General features: G+C 40.4%; 1 protein-coding gene across 4 annotated transcripts in view; it reads left to right on the forward strand.

Annotated features, from left to right (window-relative positions):
• Positions 1-18,618, forward strand: part of GLS (glutaminase) — an 88,890-nt gene that overhangs the window by 45,077 nt on the left and 25,195 nt on the right. For 2 of the 4 annotated variants that reach the window (XM_084816294.1, XM_084816311.1), the window contains exons 12-14: positions 1,448-1,624; positions 2,506-2,637; positions 3,696-3,788. In XM_084816294.1, coding sequence (XP_084672420.1) covers positions 1,448-1,624; positions 2,506-2,637; positions 3,696-3,788 — 402 coding nt within the window. Of the gene's footprint in view, positions 1-1,447; positions 1,625-2,505; positions 2,638-3,695; positions 3,789-5,261; positions 9,249-18,618 lie in introns of those variants that run through there. The other 2 variants (XM_084816307.1, XM_084816300.1) reach the window with 2 other exon arrangements.

Genomic DNA, 18,618 nt, shown 5'->3' on the forward strand with positions numbered 1-18,618 from the left:
TTGGCTGTTGTGGGAACAATTTATGAACTTATTTCAGAGCAGACATGTATGGGACTGTACTGGTGACCTCAGACTGTTACGAGTGCTGGTTATAAGACCCTATATGGGAATATTTTAGAAGTATTCTCTCTATAGGTAAACAAAGTAAAGGAAAGCCTGTACAATATATACAGCGAGACAAAGAGATGCAAAGACTGCTTGTAAGAAGGAAGTAGTGTCAGTAATTATTTAGTTGTACATTAACATGGTTTAAGGGTCGAATTTAACTATTATTCAGGAAATACAGGAAAAAATTTCAATGGGAAATTAGATTTAAATCAACTTTTCGGGGTTTGATTTAAATAATAGTTTAAAGTCAGTCCACCCTGCCTTGAGGGTCCCCTGATCTCAGAGTGGCTTTTCAAGAAGTTCATGGGGCTGCAAGGGGTGGAAAAGGCTCCATTGCATGAGCAGTCTTCCACTTGCACAGCTTTGGATCCAGTCCTTTGTTTTTAGCAAGTATATTTATGAAAAGGATAAGCTTCCGGTTGAATATGCTTTAAGCAATCTGCATTTCTCTGCCTGTTCTTAATGGGAAATGTGCAGTTGACAGAAACCTTTGACTGAATATTTACATCTGCTTTCAGTGATCATATGATATGCTGTGAAGCTGGTGTAGTTTTCTAGTACTGTGCTGGAGCAGAAATGGTTCACCATACCCTACATAGCTTTTCATTGGCATGACATAAGATTAACCTGTTAAGTAGAAAATCAGCATACTTTCTGATCCCACAAAAAGTAGCTGATTAGAACTTGAGATATTTTTAGCAATTTTGTTTAAAATAACATTAAATGGTTTTAGTGATTAATATGAATTGTCATGTTTCTGCCATAAGATTGGCTTGTTCTGTAGTATGGTATACCTCCATAATGATTGAATGATGCATTTTGGTTATAAAGAACAGTCATTAAATCAGAGCAATTTGCAGTATTGTGCTGACTAGAAAATAAGACTGGGGAAAATCTCATCTTCCAGCTGGCTTGCAACTTAATATCTGAACATTTAAACCATAATAATAACATTGTCTGTCTTGCTCATTAAAATACTTGCCTACCATTAGTTTGAGAACTAGGGATACGTGATATGTTCCCTAAGATATGTCTTCCTTTCCATATCTGCTGGCAAATTTTTATGCTAACATTGTTCACAGAGGTGTTACGGTAGTCTATAGTCAGATCCAGTTTTTGCAAAGCAGCCTTTTTATTTACTTATACCAGCCTCCCTCAGTCTGGTGCCCTCCACAACTCCCAGCATTCCTGACCATTGTCCATGCCGGCTGGGGCTGATGGGAGACCAAAATATCTGGGGGTCACCAGATTGGGGGAAGCTGACTTGTACAGTACACGACTAGTGTGTAATAGTTTCTAAATGTTCTCCCCCTTTCTTCCTACCTTTCTCTCTCTCAAGCTGTGCTCCATAGAAGTGACTTGTGAATCTGCTAGTGTAATGGCAGCAACATTAGCTAATGGAGGGTTTTGCCCAATCACCGGTGAGAGGGTGCTGAGTCCTGAAGCAGTTCGGAACACTCTAAGTTTAATGCATTCCTGTGGCATGTATGACTTCTCAGGACAGTTTGCCTTCCATGTAAGTACCTTTCTCAAACTAGCATTTGAGAAAGAGATCTGTTATAAGAAATATACAATCAGTTGATGTTATTGTATATAGCCATAGATTCTTACAAGGAAATATTCAAAGCTAAATGCTACAAATTCAGTTTGTAGAGCAGCAGATGCTAGTTTTTTTACCTAAAAAATTATGATCACCACTGTGTCACAGAGGCCAGTTAGACCTCTAAAGACAAACCAGAAGAACCCCAAGTTCTGTGAGGCCACCAGCTATATAATATATGTAGTTTAGGTGGATCCTCAAAAGAGAGTATAATGTTTAATTGCCAACAGCTATGCCTTGAGATATGCCCAGACTCTTTTATGACAGCGCTTCTCAAATAGTAGAGCAATTGATGCGCCACACAGTTGCTTTGAGTTCAGCTGCTGTTCACAGGGCTATATATTACCTCCTTTGGAACTATGTCTCTAAGAGAGATAGTTAAGCTTCCCTTTTGCATTGTCATCCCTTCAATCCTCAATGTGATTTTCTCCTTACCCTAGTAATAAGTAAGTGGGCATCCACAGATGGACAGTTCATCTCTTCCCTTCTTCCAAAGGGTTTGCTTGCTCTGTCAGTGCTGAAAACCTAAATGGTTTTTCACCTTTCTTTGACTTAATTATGTGTATGGGCACATTAGGAAGACGCAGTAAGCATTTGTGGGAGGACAGATTGTTGTCTTCAGCTCAATTCATAGCTTACTTCTTAACATCAGTGTTAATGGTCCTGCACTTTATTAGTGCTGTCATAGCAGTAGGAGTGCTGCCTCCTTGACAGTAGGACTGCTGCTGTTGTAGATATCCACTGAACACCATTTAAATATTTAAACTGGAGCATTCTTGTTTTTCCATTTAATATAGGTTGGTCTCCCAGCAAAATCAGGAGTTGCTGGTGGCATTCTCCTGGTTGTTCCTAATGTTATGGGCATGATGTGCTGGTCACCACCTCTTGACAAGATGGGCAATAGCGTTAAGGGGATCCACTTCTGTCATGTAAGCAAGGCTCTTCTCTTGATTATTGCCTTTTTTTTTTAACTACCACTTGCTGGTCTGCATCAGAATTACTGTAGTCATCCTGCTTGTACTCCCTCCTCAAGTTTGCTAATTGCTAATCTCAGTGATGGGTGGAGAATGTTGAACTTGAATTTCAAAAATTACAATTTTGCAGGTATTTGGAAATAGTGATCTGGAACAATTTTTGTGGATGCACAGATCATAGAATAGTAGGGTTGGAAGGGGCCTACAAGGCCATCGAGTCCAACCCCAAGATGAGCAGTGGTTCTTATACTTCCATTATTAGGGTTGAGTCAGATGAGAGGTGAACATTTTCATTGAAAAAGGCAGTGTTCAGGGCCCCAAGAAGCTTGCTCATCTTTCTTGTGCTGGCAGGCACACAGCTGTTCACTGCCCCAATTGGCTGCAGCTCAGATGTCATTAAAAAACCCCCGCTGCTTCCCTAATTGTGTTGCTAGAAAGCAAATTGCCAATATTCTGTCATGATGTCACTAGGAAGAAGGCTGAGTATTAAAAAAGGTGCTGGAGCTGCAGCCAGTCAGCACCACAAAGAGATGCGGGTGTATTTTCTAGGTGGAAAAAGTGTTCACAAAGTGCACACACCTATTTTCAGCTCAGCCCTACTAGTACTGTTGGTTGCTTTGGCTGCCAAAAAATGTAGATTCGTTTGATTCACCTATGAATCCATACATTTTAAATTGTATTTCAAAGCAATTTTAGAATTTTCTTCTAAAATTCGAATTAACAAGGGGGCGCTTCTTACAGGTTCTGAAGTTAGCTGTATGTAATTAGGTAATACCAGACTATAGATCAGCGTTCCCCAACCTGGTACCCTGGTTTGGACTTCAACTCCTATCAGCCCCAGCCACCAGGACCAGTGGTCAGGGATGATGGGAGTTGTAGTCCAAAATGTCTCAAGGGCACCAGGTTGGGAAAGGTTGCTATAGCAAAGCAAATACTAAGCAAAACATAGTAGTTTATAAATTGTGTTGGTATATATGGCTATTTAGAACAGTGTTATGTTCTGACCATTACAGGAATTGGTTTCTTTGTGCAATTTCCATAATTATGATAATTTGAGGCACTTTGCAAAGAAGCTTGATCCTCGCAGGGAAGGTGGTGATCAGAGGGTAAGTTGAAGGTATTTTATAATATTTGTGTGTAATGTGTATATTAGGTTTCTTACTTTCCAAATAAGATTGCTCAATGACATGTATTGCATCAATACTTTAACTTCTGAGTATTCCAATACAATTTATACCAGATACGTCATAACTGGAACTTAATGCCAGATGCTGAGCATATATTGTTTTAATCACTGCCTTTTGCTGTTCTGCTTACTTTACTAGTCACTTGGCATGTGGCAGCACACCAGTCATTGTTTAGCATATCTGTTTTTGGTCTTTTTAGACTAACTTCAAGCAAGGCTGGGAACAGTTCATTTATCACTTACAGATGGTCCTAAAGTCATCCTGGGCCAATTACTATGAAGTGAAATTGGCATGTTCAGCAACCTGTGTTCCAGTCTCTTTGTATCATAATGTGTTTGCTTCATAGGTGTGATATGAAAAAAACCATCACTGGGTAATTGGGGAACGTGGAATAAAAAAAATCAGTTATAGAAATATAGTGCAAATTACCAATTGTTTTTGGTAATAACTTTGGTCCAGAGACTGGCGAAGAAAAAGAGCCCCAATACTATTCTTGGTGCTCATTGTACAGTGTAGTGGTACATTAATTGGCTTTTGGCTACATTAATTGCTGGGAGATGTAGTACAAAGGATGGAGGCTTCCCAGTTAGTCTTCTAAATATACTAGCTGGGATTTAGAGTTCTGTATTCACACCCAAGCACTTTGGCCATCTTCCTCCTATGCATACAGCTCCTCTTAGATTGGGGAGTCTTTATTTTGATGAAGGACAGGGCAGGAGTCTACATTTTTTGGCTGGCCTTAGTAGCTAAGCCAAAAATTGTGTTCTCCCATTGTCACTAACCTTGTGTGAAAGGTTAGAGACAATTCCCAGCTCTCCTCAGCAGCTCCAAGTTTGGAGCTGGAAACGATGGCTGAGGCTTACTGGTTTGGCCCTGTATAGTCAAGGTGCTCCAAGTGCCTTAGCAATGCAGAGGCCAAACAACCCCAGCTCTTCCTGCCAGCCTTAAAGTTTGTGAGTTGGCAGGAATCGCCATGCAATTGTGGGGACAGTCACTGCCCATTTGGAGCTCCAAGGTGAGGTGAAAGACTGGGTCTCATCACACTCCCTACAGTGAACTACAGTTTGAAAGCCTGGGTTTGGGAGGTAGTATCTGAAGCAGAAAGAGAGCCTCAGGAACCCTAGCATGGTGTGAAAGCTCCAGTGTGACCTTCTGAATATCACCAATATATCCTATTGTGAATGAAGTGGTTTGGGGAACGGTCCTCCTTCCAAATTACACAAATCCCTTACTGTATCTCCAAACTGAAAAGTGTGTTAAAACGCAGTATGAAGAGGTAGGGGATGGTGATAGCTGACTGCCTGAAAATGCTAATTGCTAAATGTCAGTAATGCTAGAATGTTTCTCTTCACCGGTAATCTAATAAATAATGTATGTTGCTTGAACAACTAGCATTCCTTTGGACCATTGGACTATGAGAGTCTTCAGCACGAACTTGCATTAAAAGAGACTGTGTGGAAAAAAGTGTCACCCGAGTCAAATGAGGACATCTCCACTACTGTAGTGTATAGAATGGAAGGTCGGGGAGAGCAAAACTAAAGGAGTGGGCTCTAGTTTCAGAGAGTTTGTTTTCATCTTTAAACACGTTCCAGTTTCTCTAGATTGCACAGTTCCCAATATTTTAGTTTTGTTCTTTTGTTTTCAATGTTTTGTAAATAATGCTGGTGAAACCAAAAATTAGTATCTAATTTTATACAAATTGCTTTAATTGCTTTTTCAGAAAGCAAATGGAAACAAAACCTGACAATGTGTGTTGTCTAAACTTGCAGTTGTATCGTGCTTAAGGAATGAATTCAAAAGGCAATTCGTAGGGGCTGTGAAAACAATATAGCAATATTGCAATGCAGCAAAATACAAATGGTATTAACTATTAATAAAGAAAAATGAGTACAACAGATGTAGGAAATTTTAATTCCCAAATCATATATTTTTACAACTGGGTATTTCTTACTGTTGGCACGTCTTTCAGGGGCTTAAGCAGATAATTACATTATTTAAATTTGTTTTTTCCCCATGATCACTTTAATATATTGACCCTAAGCACTTGGAAGCTAGTTCTGTTACTTCCAATACAAGCAGGTATATGTAAAGTTAGTCATTCGACTTATGCTATGTGGCAAGTCTGAAAATGAATCAGGCTGACAAGGTTTTTGTATAAATGATTACATACCAATATGTAGAAGCCTGTCTTAATTTTACTTAAAAATATTAACGTACCACAGTATAGAAAAGTGTTTTATAGTACGCCCATGTAAGTCTTCTAAAATCAGTATATTAGAAAAGTGCTTGCATTGAGCCTTCAACTTCAGAAAGACTGTAACAATTGTTTAGACACTGAGGTTCAGATACATATTCTAGATTCTAGCAGAAACAAAGCCTAGGAGTGGTAAATGTGAATTTAAGAATGTTGGGAGGGTGGGGGAAGCAGCAGTAATGGTGTAACACAGCGGCTACATTAGCACACAATAAGCTAGGCTTCTGGAGAATCCTGGCTTAATGTTTATGAGCAGTGTGCTCATGCACGCTTCCTGATTGCTTCTGTTTGGCTTTTCCTGCAGGTGGGAGCGGCTAAACAAATCACAGACTTGACATCCATGATTTGTTTATCGTGATGTTTGAACTGGGAAATCAGGCTTGACTCTTCCCAAACAAGCCGGAGTCATAAGCCATGGTGTGTCCATGCTTTGTTTATCCACCCTCGCTTGCAGGAGAAGCCAAATGGGAGTGATTAGGCAGCATATACCAGCACACTGCTCAATCCTGATAAGCCAGGGTTACCCCGCAGCCCTGGCGTATTGTGATGTGCAAACTGGGCCAGTTGCTCCAACACTAGGGCCCTTTAGTGTTGTTGAAGGTTGTTTTTTCTGCAGATAGCCGGCAATGGGGTTAAGCGTTGCGTGGAACATCAGTTCTCAGTTTGGTGTTAAGAGGCACAGTTCCGTGCCTCCTTCTAGCATTAATAAGAAAAGAAAAAAGGGGGCGATGTCAGATACCTGGGCTATGTCCCCTGATGTCATCTGGTACATGGTGGGCCTGGTGGGGGCAACCTGCCCCCCCAAAACAGTTCTGCACCCCTGATATAGCTAATACTGAGCTAGATGGGCCAGTGGTCTGATCTCTGCACAGGGCAGCCTCCTATATTCCTATGTAATTAGCAGGACCCTTCCTCATGGCCATCATTCTTTTATAACGTCTACTTGTAAGAAAGTTTCATTCAGCAAATGTCCTTTCTAAACCTAATTGAAAGCTTCTTGTTTGCAAGTTCAGCATGTTTTATTTCTTCCCTGGTCATCAGTGCGGCTCGGGGATTAGTGACTGATTGTCCCTTATTTAGTCTGCTTCTGTACAGGGCGTGTGGGGAGGGAGTGGCAAGCCAAAGGCCTACTAATCTATTCCCGGGAAGAATCCTAAAATTGAAAATACTGTCTGAACAATCCCTCAGATAAAACATGGACTTCTTCATTGGTAGTGGTGGGGAGGTTTACTTAGACAGATGAGCCTAAGCAAAAGGAAAAATTGGGAGCATACCAGCCCTGGGATGTTCTTTCAAAGCCTTTGGGGGGGGAAAGGAGCACAGGAAACAATAGGGCCATGCAAAAATACATTGCAGGAGCTCTTGAATAATCAGTTGGATGACAGAAATGTGACTCATAAAGCCCTCTATATTGTAGCAACTGGGAATATCTGGATAATCATGTAGTTGGACTTGTAGGCACATGACTGATAATCATGTAGTTGTACTGTCTAAATACTGACAGACAGTATTTTCATTTCTAGGATTCTTCCTGGGGATAGAGTAATAGTAGGCTAGAAACATATTTCACAAATTTGCCTCAGTTGCATTGGTTATCCTTTTGTTTCTGGGTTTATTTTAAAATGCTAGTACTAACATTTATAGTCCTGAATGCTTTGGGATCAGGTTATTTGAAGGACTGTCTACTCCCAAAAGACCCGTTCTGGCCCTAAGATCTGCCTCTGAAGCCCTACTTTCTGCCCTGCCACCAATCAGGTTGGTGGGTACCAAAGATGGGGCCTTTTCAGTTAATGGCCCCTTACTTATGGGATTCCCTTTTTCAATAAATCTGCTTCGCCCATTCTCTTATGCCTTTAAGCAGAACCTACAGACTTTAAAAAAAAAACTTCTAAGGTTTTTATTGATTTTATTGCTGGCACCCTACATCTGATTTTATCTGGTGCTGGGTTTTTTATTTGTTCAGTTGTTTGGTGTGTGTTTTTTACACTTTTACTGTAAGCCACCTTACAACAAAAGGCAAGGTAGAAATAAAAAATAATACAAATAATAATTCTGTCCTTATGGATTCTCCCTGGGGAGTGGACCTTGGGCTTGTCAGCTTGTGCACTCCCCCGTTCTCTTGAATATTTCTCTTCCCAGGTTTCCTTAGGGACATCTGCCTCACACTTTGAGAAAGGTGAGCCTACACAAGACAAATGGAAGACCATGAAACCATTAATGTGTGTGGCATTCAGTTTGATTGAAATATAGATTGGGATGGAAATGATGCTCTCCTCCTGTCCCAGCGGCACCCTTACTACTTTCCTGGGCAGTTGTTAACTACAAGATATTATGCATCTCTGAAGCATTTGGCATTTGCTATCTTTGGTGTCCTTGGTGTTGTTGCATTTAGCAGATCTCCTGTGACTCACTTCAGTATGTTTAAATATATAACAAATTAAACACTTCCTTTCGCTAACATCATGCCTGGGACAAAATGGACATCCTAGATAATCCAAAGCTAAGAATGTTCATATATGAGGCTTAATCCTCTTTGACTAAATAGTCGTTTTACACTATTTCTGTTGAGCATCTATACAGAAGAAAGGCATTTGTAATATGAATGAGCATTCTGGCCAATGTAGGTTTACATTCATATTAAAAGCCAGTTGAAGTAATCTATCATTTAAACCTCATGTGAAAATGCCCTATATATGACCTTAGGAAATAAGATGTGAGCCTCAGCCTAATGGGCATGATTATATAAAGCAATGGCTTCATTCTGGAGAGAATCTGTCATAAGCAAGACCATGAATATGGTATTAAAAGCTGACAGAATATTATTAAATGTTTTTTGCCTAAATATTCTTAATAAAGCTTAGTATACATTTGTGTTCACGGCAATACCGGTTCTTGATATTCAAGCATTTTACTTGTCGTATCTCTTTTTTATTTTTCTTTCTTGCCATCATTAATGCTTCATTGGAAATGTAAATGCTTTAAAACTTTGTTTTAGCATGTGTTGTATTCTTTCCCTCAGTTTAAGTGATTTGTCATGTGTTCCATTTTTCATTTGCATTGTATGTTATTTATGTATCTTCAGCACATACACTCTTGTACTATAATAAATTTTATTTTAAGCTGATAATTTTGTATTTTTTGTTCTTTTACACATGCAATTAAAGCCATGATTTGAAGCTAGGAATGAAAAGCTCAACCCATAATGTCATATGATTTAAATCACAATGGCGCTCTGCATCCAGATTCCTGTAAAAACAGAAGGCCACATCCTCCATAGCACAGTTCTTCCAGCTGCAATTAATTACTGTTGTCCTTGTAGCATTTTGCCTGTTTCATTTACACTTTTTATAATTCTGTTCCTTTGTATTGTGCTATTACTCCTGTGGTCCTTTTTGTATACACACTGTTTTTGTCCCCTTATGTTACAATATTATATAATTTACACTTGTGTATTCCAGTTGTGTGCAGTTTAGCATTCTTGGGTCTTTTTTTTTACAACTAGTGCTCTTTGTACTAGTCAGTTTGGATCCAAAGAACTGCACGCAGTGCTGTATATACACTTGGGCTTTCCTGCCTTGCTCCTGCTGCAGCCTGAAGTGCTACCTGAAAATGCACTCCTGAGGGTTTGAAGAATCTTTGATATGGTGTGCAATGTAGCATGGGATGGGGAGGAAGGGCTTTAGTTAGGGTCTATTGACAGAAATGGGTGATTTGTCCTCCCTCCTCCCCCCCGCTTGAGTCAGCATGGCTGCTGGGAGTTGTAGAAGTTTTTTCTGTCTAAACACACATGGGATTCCACCCTTAGTCAGTCTTACATCCCACTGAAATCACTGGCTCTAGTTAGTCACAGCTAACTTAAGCTCCTTTGATTTCAGTTGGATTCAGGCATGACTTCTTCAGGATTTCATCTTGTGCTCTTTGTTCCATCTTTAGTAGTTACTTAGTAAGTAAGGCTGTTGTGGAAAGCCTAGACTATTTTGGAAAATATATGGAATAGAATAGAAGATTTGAAAAAGGAAATGATGGAGAGAGAAAATAAAGTACAGATCTCTTGTAAAAAATTTTTATACATATGTCACTGAGGCTACAACCCCATACCCATTTACCTGGCAGTAATCCCCACTGAATTCTATGGGACTTACTTCTGAGTAGACATGTACAGTAGACATGCTGTGAGTAAAGATGATACTCAATGTGTTTGGTTGTATTTACTCTGAGTTTATTTTACTAAATAACACTTCAGGAAATTCAGTGTTTGTTTGGTTTAAATTTTAAACTTTAAAATGAGCTGACACTTTGTGAAATATTTTTGCAAAAGTCATACATCTAAAATTCTTTTACCTATAAGCAGATTTGGTGTCCGGTGGGTTAACTAATTGTATCCTACTTCTGTCAGGGATCCAGAGTTGATAGAGGAAAACATACTTACTATCTGTTTTTGTACTTTGCTAGATGACTCTCAAAAGATTTCTCTGTACTAAGGAATTTACAGTTGTTTGAAGTATTCATAGATTTGGTGATTAAAAATGAAATGCAAACTTGCTGAGTAAACAAAACTGCACCTTTCGCTGATGGTATGCTAGTTGATTTGTAAAATGAACAAAGATGGATTGGCACCACTGAGTTCCAGTCTAGAGCTTCATGTATTTGTTGTTTACACACTGCTCACATATACACATGCTTCCATGTTCATTTAAATGAAAGCATCTGTGGCTTGCAAAACTTCATCCTAAGTCTGACCCCCAAGATCTGTATTTCAGGCTATGAAGATGTTTGTCAGGTGTCTTCCCCCATCCCTTTGTTGCTACCTCCTTTAAGAGTAAGCCTGTTAGACTGAAAGCTTGCTTCCAATATTTGAGGTAAATTAGGCCATTGAAGTTGTATCTAAGACGCAAGCAGGAAAAAATAGTCCAAAGCAGCCTTAAATCATCTCAAATCCAAGTGCACTAGCTTAACTTCCTACAGATTTACAGCACACTAAGCTGCGAGAGCTGGACCATAAGGAAGGCTGAGCGAAGGAAGATAGATGCTTTTGAACTGTAGTGCTGGAGGAAAATTCTGAGAGTGCCTTGGACTGCAAGAAGATCAAACCAGTCCATACTCCAGGAAATCAAGCCAGACTGCTCACTTGAGGGAATTATATTAAAGGCAAAACTGAAGTACTTTGGCCATATAATGAGAAGACAGGATACCCTGGTGAAGATGCTGATGCTAGGGAAAGTGGAAGGCAAAAGGAAGAGGGGCCGACCAAGGGCAAGGTGGATGGATGATATTCTGGAGGTGACGGACCTGACCTTGGGGGAGCTGGGGGTGGCGACGGCCGATAGGAAGCTCTGGCATAGGCTGGTCCATGAAGTCACAAAGAGTCGGAAGTGACTGACTGAATAAACAACAACAACAAAGCTAAGTCATCCTCAGCTTGGCCATGCAACATCTATTTTTATTTTTGGTCTCAACGCCCACACCTGGAGACAAGGTTTGTGGAACTCCGAAAGATTGCTTCGAAGTATTTTTAAAAGTAGTTCATTTTTTTTTAAAGGTATTGCCTCATTTGCTTTGTGTGTTCTTTTGAGATCAGTGTGGCTATTAGTACTCTGAAGCCAACTTTGTGATTGCAGTCCAAACACGCAGTGAAGAAAAAGAAAGTAGATATTCAGCATAGTTCTTTACTGCATCATCTGTACACTGAATTTATTCTTGAGTGAACCTTGAGTATATTCTTTCAAGTCTTCTTTAATCCATCATTCTGACTGGCAATTTAAATTGATGTATAATTTTTTTCCAGCTATAACCAGTTTCTGGTTATAGCTGGAAAATTGACTCTCTGGAGTCCAAAGATAGATTTGTTAATACTTTCTCCACATCCTTGAATAAACACCAAATTTTAAACTTAAGGTTGTGTACAGTTATTCTAAGTCTATAAGTAATCAATGTGCACAAATACTTGTGTGAATTGAACAACAGGTTCAAAAATCAGGCAGCTTACATGTAATCTGAACCATAGCTTCTTTCCTTTTTTATTTAACAGAACCTAGATAAAACATCACAGTGGTGAGAAGTAAAATACAGATGAACAAGTTACTATACTTGAATGTATTAAAACCATGTTTTGGGGACGTTATTGTTCTCTTGATATACATTCCTCATTCCCACTAAGTTTGCTAATTTAAAACATTTCTGCTATTTGCCATATTTTTAAGACAATCATCAACTGAAGGAAGTTCCTTTATTTTTCTATCTTGGGGCAATACAGATTATTGCAACAAAATACATTCATAAAAAATATTTCGTGGGTCAATTAGACCTTTCGCATAATTCAGTAGGGATACTATCAGATCCATTGGAAGTTCACACCCAGATATTGCTTGCCTAATATGATTGCATCTTGTGTGTCTTTTGTTGTTGTTGTTGTTCGGTCATTCAGTCGTGTCCGACTCTTCGTGACCCCATGGACCATAGCACGCCAGGCCTTCCTGTCCTGTGTGTCTTTTACACTCCTATAAATTACACATGCATACATTTTCCTGGTTCTTGATTACATCCCCAACACTTAGCATGTTCCATTTTATAACATTTCTGTAATTTTATGTAGTGTCAAATACCATTGGATTATAACTTTATTCCAGTTCACTTCAACAGTCACACATCAGTATTGAAAGTATATTAGACCAGGTCAAGATCCATATACCTTTTGAAATATTAATCCTCAGGTTTTCCCCTGTTGTCTTTTGAATAAATGGTATGGTGAAACGTTCTATTTGAGCCAACTGCTACTGGTCTGCATTTCAGAGTCAGTGAGAACTATATGGCTGTGTTGGCACTTAACACTAAGCCATGGTTTCTGCTAGCCATGGTTTATTGATTTAACCATCAATTGTCTTACAGATGAAAACCACTGCTTGTTTTCCATAATTCTGGTTGTTTCTCTTTGGCCCATTTTGTCAACCTTCAGAGCAGATTCATATTCAGGTTGCTCTTGCTGGACACTTCTATTTCAGGACAGACAGTGGTAGCACAAACAAGCTAGGGATAAGCCACAGTTTTGGGTTCAGACATCAGAACAAGGTATGGTTAAAACAAGTCAGACTTCGTAAGCCAACAACAAACTATTTCTATTTGTGGTTTATAGTTTAACTATCCATGGTTTGTTTGCAGGGATGGTTCAGAAACAGCAAGCCAGATTTCAAGAAACCACACCATGGCTTAGCATTATATGCAAATCAAGCCTATATCTGAGCTAGTAAAAGGTGTGGGCGGGTTGCCCTTACATTCTGTCAGCCATTCCTTGATATGGCATGACATCCTTTATTTCTAAAATCTCTAAATACCCACCCAGGAAACTTAATGCTACAATTTATTATTTTAAAAAAGTACATGTCAAGTGTGATTGCCATTTTATTCTGAATCTATATATTTTCCCAGGCATGTGGGCTAGACTAGGTAGCAGAGTTGCCTGCTTTAACCAAAAGGTTTTAAAAACAATATTGACATAAAAAGAAACATTTCTAGTGGTGCATTTACATCTGCCTGTTCTGATTTATTATTTTAGATTTTGAAAATTCAGCTTTGGACTTAAACTAATCTTTGTATCACAATAAGCCTGTAAGCTAGGGCATCTGAAGCTTTAAATAAAATTGGTTGATGCATTGGTTTTCATAAAATCTGTGCCGCCTTTGCCAGTTTTGTTTCAATAAAATTGGTAATGCTGTAAAGAAAGGTAACTGGCTTTCATTGCAGCAAACCTCTCACACCATGAGATCCAAAGAGTTCTACTCAGCAAGCTGTCTTTTAATGCCCTTTGCTAAAGCTTCATAATGTAACTTCACAGAAATCTTTGAAGTTATTTGTAATCTTAATACCAACAGCCATAATTCCTTTGGCATTCCATGGTATTCACTTAACAGTAGCAATTTTTACCTATATTCATATTTAAATATATTTCAAATGGTGGTGGGGATTTACTTTAATCCACAACTTCCCCACAACTTTTAAATGTCAACAATTGCTGCTGAAGTGATAGTTTAGGGTTGATAGCGTAATGACAATATTGTGGGCATAAAGTGATACCTAACAGTAATTACAGCTTAACTAATAGTGTAAATTCTGTTTCCTCCAACAGCAGTAGGCAGGGATTCTATAGAAAAAGTAAGTGCAACAGTGGATACCTTTTGTTCTATACTTTTGCTCAAAATCTGAAAAATTACCATCCGGATTATATTCTTGCAGTGATGTATCATATACATTTTTTCCTTACCATATAAACACCTTTTAGTAAAATTGCCACTCTAGCCTGTCAAAATCTTTCTCTCAACCCAAGAAAAGAATACACAGACAGAGTGTTCCGTAATCTCTAAGAGCGCAATCATATGCATGTTCAGACAGGAAGAAGTCCTACAACTCCCAGCATTTCCCAGCCATGATTGCACCTGGAGAGAGCAATCCTATGGCTTCTAGACAGTGGGGGGGGGGGCGTAGGATTGTTTGGATTACTGGTTCCATCTTTGTGTCAAAGGCTCCTTGGAGACCTTTCAGTCTAATCCAATAGCCAAGTCCAGACATAGACAAAGGGATTCTCTTCAAAGCTTTATTCCTCTTTTACAACTTAACAACTCTACTGTTAGCAACTAGATATGAGCAGCAGAGTACCTATGCCCTATGTTGGAACAGTTGGTCACCGTTTGAAAGGGAATTACTGGCAGACCCCTGAACTTAAGGACTAGGGAGAGTCCCTCCCCTTTTCTCTTGGATCCTCTGGGCGCAGCCGTTGTTTGCGCGCCAACCGGGCACTACGCCTCCTTTCTGCGCCCTCCATTTGGCACGGCTCTCTGCGTCGGCGTCGTGCGTCCATCAAGTCTGCTTCCCGCGCTCTGTCACTCCCAGGACTGCTATCTAAGCTAGGAATGCTGGTGGGAGGAATCTCTGTCAGCGCGCTCCTCTCCCAGGAGCAACTCCTCTTCCTCAGAATCAGAACTACTCTGGGATTCTATGGGCTCAGTGTCCACCCTGACACTTTGGAGCCAGTAAACTTCTCTCCCCTCTCCTCATAGCTGGTGTGGAGAGAACTGTTCTGGCTATCTCTCTGCCCTCAGAAACCTGAGCCTGGAGATGGGGAATGGGGGTGTGCCCGGCGGGAGGGGAAGGTAGGAGACTAGAGAAGCTGCTTCATGCAGCTTCATATGCTTGTCCCAGCCTCCTCTCCCGCTCCGAAGCACCACTTTTGCTAGATGGACAAAATCGCCCATCCAGCAAAAATGCAAGGCAGCTGGAGCATGGCGGGTAGGCTTGCCTCCGTGCTCTAGCTACCTTTCATTAGGATACTTGGCAGCTTCTGACTTCAGAGGCTGCCACCTATTTGTTACATTTTGTTCTGAATAAAGCCTGATCTTCATGAATATATTTAAGTAAGAGTTTAATCTAGCTTCCAAAATAACCATAATTTTAAAATCTTGATGAAGCACAGATACTTGTCCTCATTACTTAATTTATAGGTTAGGGCAGTGGTTCCCAACCTTGGGGTCCCTAGATGATTGACTTCAACTATGGCCAATGGATGGGGATGATGGTAATTGTACATCTGGGTACCCAAGGTTGGGAACTGTTCGGTTAGGGCAGGGATAGGGAATCTATGACCCTTCGGACTGCAACCTCTATCATCACTCACCATAGGCTATACTGGCTAAGGCTGATGGAAATTGCACTCCAATAACATCTGGAGGGCCACACGTTCCCCATCTCTAGTTTAGGGAATTTGATATGAATTTCAACAAAACTTTATACACTTTGGCTGAAAGTCCATCCAATCCTGGAGATTGATTTGAATTCAACAAGGCTTTCTTATTTCATCTTTTATAACTGGTGGTTTCAAAAGCATCATCTATTGTAGGGTAGGCAAGTGTGGGAGATCGGGGGATTGTTTTTGCCCCCTGGATCCTCACTCCTATTTTTAAAACCTTTTTTTAGAGGTGTCCATAGCGGCTACAGAGTGCATAAAGGGTCAAAATTAGCTTGTTTGCAAGCTAATTTTGACCCTTTAGGTAGATTGTAGCCACTACGGATTACTTAAAATAAATAAATAATATTTTCATTGTGAACGGAACCTTCAAGAATGTTTGCCTGTATATGCCTACAAAGCAGCTGGCTTTGAGCATCTCACCTGCCGAACGCTGCACTTGTGCAGAAACTTACAGAATCTCATTTAACTTTGCATGTCAGATAATAATTATAGGGGGAAATAACACTTGTAGTACAGCTGAGTATTACAAGTGGGACCAAACTTGTTTTTCAAATAGGGTAATAGTGGACTTTGCCAACATTGTTAGATGTTTTGATGGGTAATCATTTTTCATGGACTATTGCTGACCCTGTTTTCTCATGTAACTGAGAACTTGGATTTGGTCTAAGAGATTTGACATATTTTCTCCTCATTTCTTTAATGATGTGCTTTGTTACTGCCCCTCCAGTGAGCTCTATAAGTCATTGTTATAATTCAGTTGTATTTATTTATTATTTATTTATGAGTCGCCCTGTAGCTGAAGCTCTCAAGGTTATGTACGGAATAATAATAATAAACCAAATGACAAAACACATTGAAAAGTATTGTTTTAAAGGTAGTGACCAAAATTCAGCATTCAAAAGAGAGAAAGAACTGAGCAGCTAAAGCCACACAGAAGATAATTTAAAAAAACAGCAGGAAACATACGCAAAAAAGCAAGCAGCAGTTAAAAATACTTTTAAAGGGCCTGGGAAAACAAAATGGTATTTGTCAAGCATTGTACATTCTTAATGTTAAAACTAAACTTTCTCTAAAGTAATAGCCTTACTATTGCTTTTATTTTTAAAGGTGTGTTTATTATTTATTTACAGAGCAATGCCCAAGAGAGCCTCCCAAGGACAATAGGATATGTCAGATTCCCGCTCCTGAGGCTGTAGACACTCCTACAATTTTGGAAGGGTGAATCCGACATCAGACCCTTCCCCACTTCCCCTTGCCGTTGCTGCGGAAAGCAGCGTGGTGGCTGCTTTGGACAACCTTGTAGAGGTCACAAAGGAAGCGAACAGTGGGAGGGGAGAGGAGAGGTCTGTCTAGCGAAATTTTTTAAAAAATTAGGTGGAATGGGAAGCAAACTGACCTCCATCATCCCTGCTGCCCTGCCTGGCTCTTGCTGGGATGGCGAGGATAGAGAGAGGGCTCTGTTCTCCTGTCAATTGTTCTTTCAGGATGCAATCCTGTGTCCCCTGGACAGAATCTGGGGGACATAGGGTACTTCAGTCTCTGGGCTCCAAGGTCAGAACCAGGGTTTGGAGCTCAGAAACCACACTCCCACCCCGCTCCCTTGTAGGCGGTGCGGTTCTCTCCACATCAGCTACATTTCTCTGCTTGGAAACGGAATGTGGAGACAGTGAAAAGGGGAGGTCCTGGGGATGGGGAAGGCAGAAGACTGCGGAAGCCACTTTATGCAGCTTCCTATGCATGTCTTGGCCTCCTTCTTTCCCCCTCCCTGAAGCCATGCCTAGACAGGCGAAATCGTCCGTCTAGGGAAAACGCAGGGCAGGAGGCACGGATTGCTTCTGTGCTCTGGCCTGCCTGCGTTGGATACTCGGCAGCCTCCGACTTTGGAGGCTGATGACTAGCAAGATAAGATTGCGCCTTTATTTTTATCCTGCTTTTCAGGCAATTTTTGTCTCCCAAAGCAGCTCACATCAATAAAAAAGAGACAAGCTTACAAACTAAAATGACATGGCACACTCAGGAAGGGCAGTGGAGGAAAAAGGAAGAGGAGGGAGATCAGTTTTTCAAGGCCAGGAACAAGGTGGTGAGCTATAAGTGGGCATTTAAATGCCTTTCAGGCCAGCTAATCTTCCCTTGCTTGTGTTTTGCTTGAATAGTTATCAGTGGCTCTTTGGCCAATGGATGGGGCCAGAGCGTTCTTTCCCCTTCCTTCTGCACTCCCAGGACAGTTGAAGCTGAGTGTTCTTTCTTTCAGGGAAGGGGAAGTGTACTCCTTGCAACTGCTCCTTGATTGGCTGGTGGGTGGGCCAGGTTGATCAACCACTTGGCTTGATGTTATAAGTATATAATAGCAACTTTGTGCAGACATTGCCTCCCACCGATAGCGGTGTAATTGACATAAACTATCCTGAACCTGGTATTACAAAATAATGGTCTCTGAATAAGTTCTGTGCTGGTAAGACGAAAAATGCAATATCTAGCTGTTGGATTAAAATACTGCCAAATATCAATATCTGACATTTTTCTAAAAAAGGAGTTGGGTAAGCCTGCTAAAAGAGACATCGAATCTTATCTAACCTAGTTTGTATAACTGAGTTTAAGTCCCCAGGAATAATCATAGAATCATATGGTTGGAAGGGGCCTACATGACCATCAAGTCCAACCCCCGGCTCAGTGCAAGAAGCCTGATTCCCAGGCGGTCTCCCATCTAAGTACTAACCAGGGCTGACCCTGCTTAGCTTCTGAGATCAGATGAGATCAGGCGC

This window comes from Heloderma suspectum, chromosome 1 (assembly GCF_057233095.1).
Source record: "Heloderma suspectum isolate Gila_16-S chromosome 1, 16-S_ref, whole genome shotgun sequence".
Lineage (NCBI taxonomy): Eukaryota > Metazoa > Chordata > Lepidosauria > Squamata > Helodermatidae > Heloderma > Heloderma suspectum.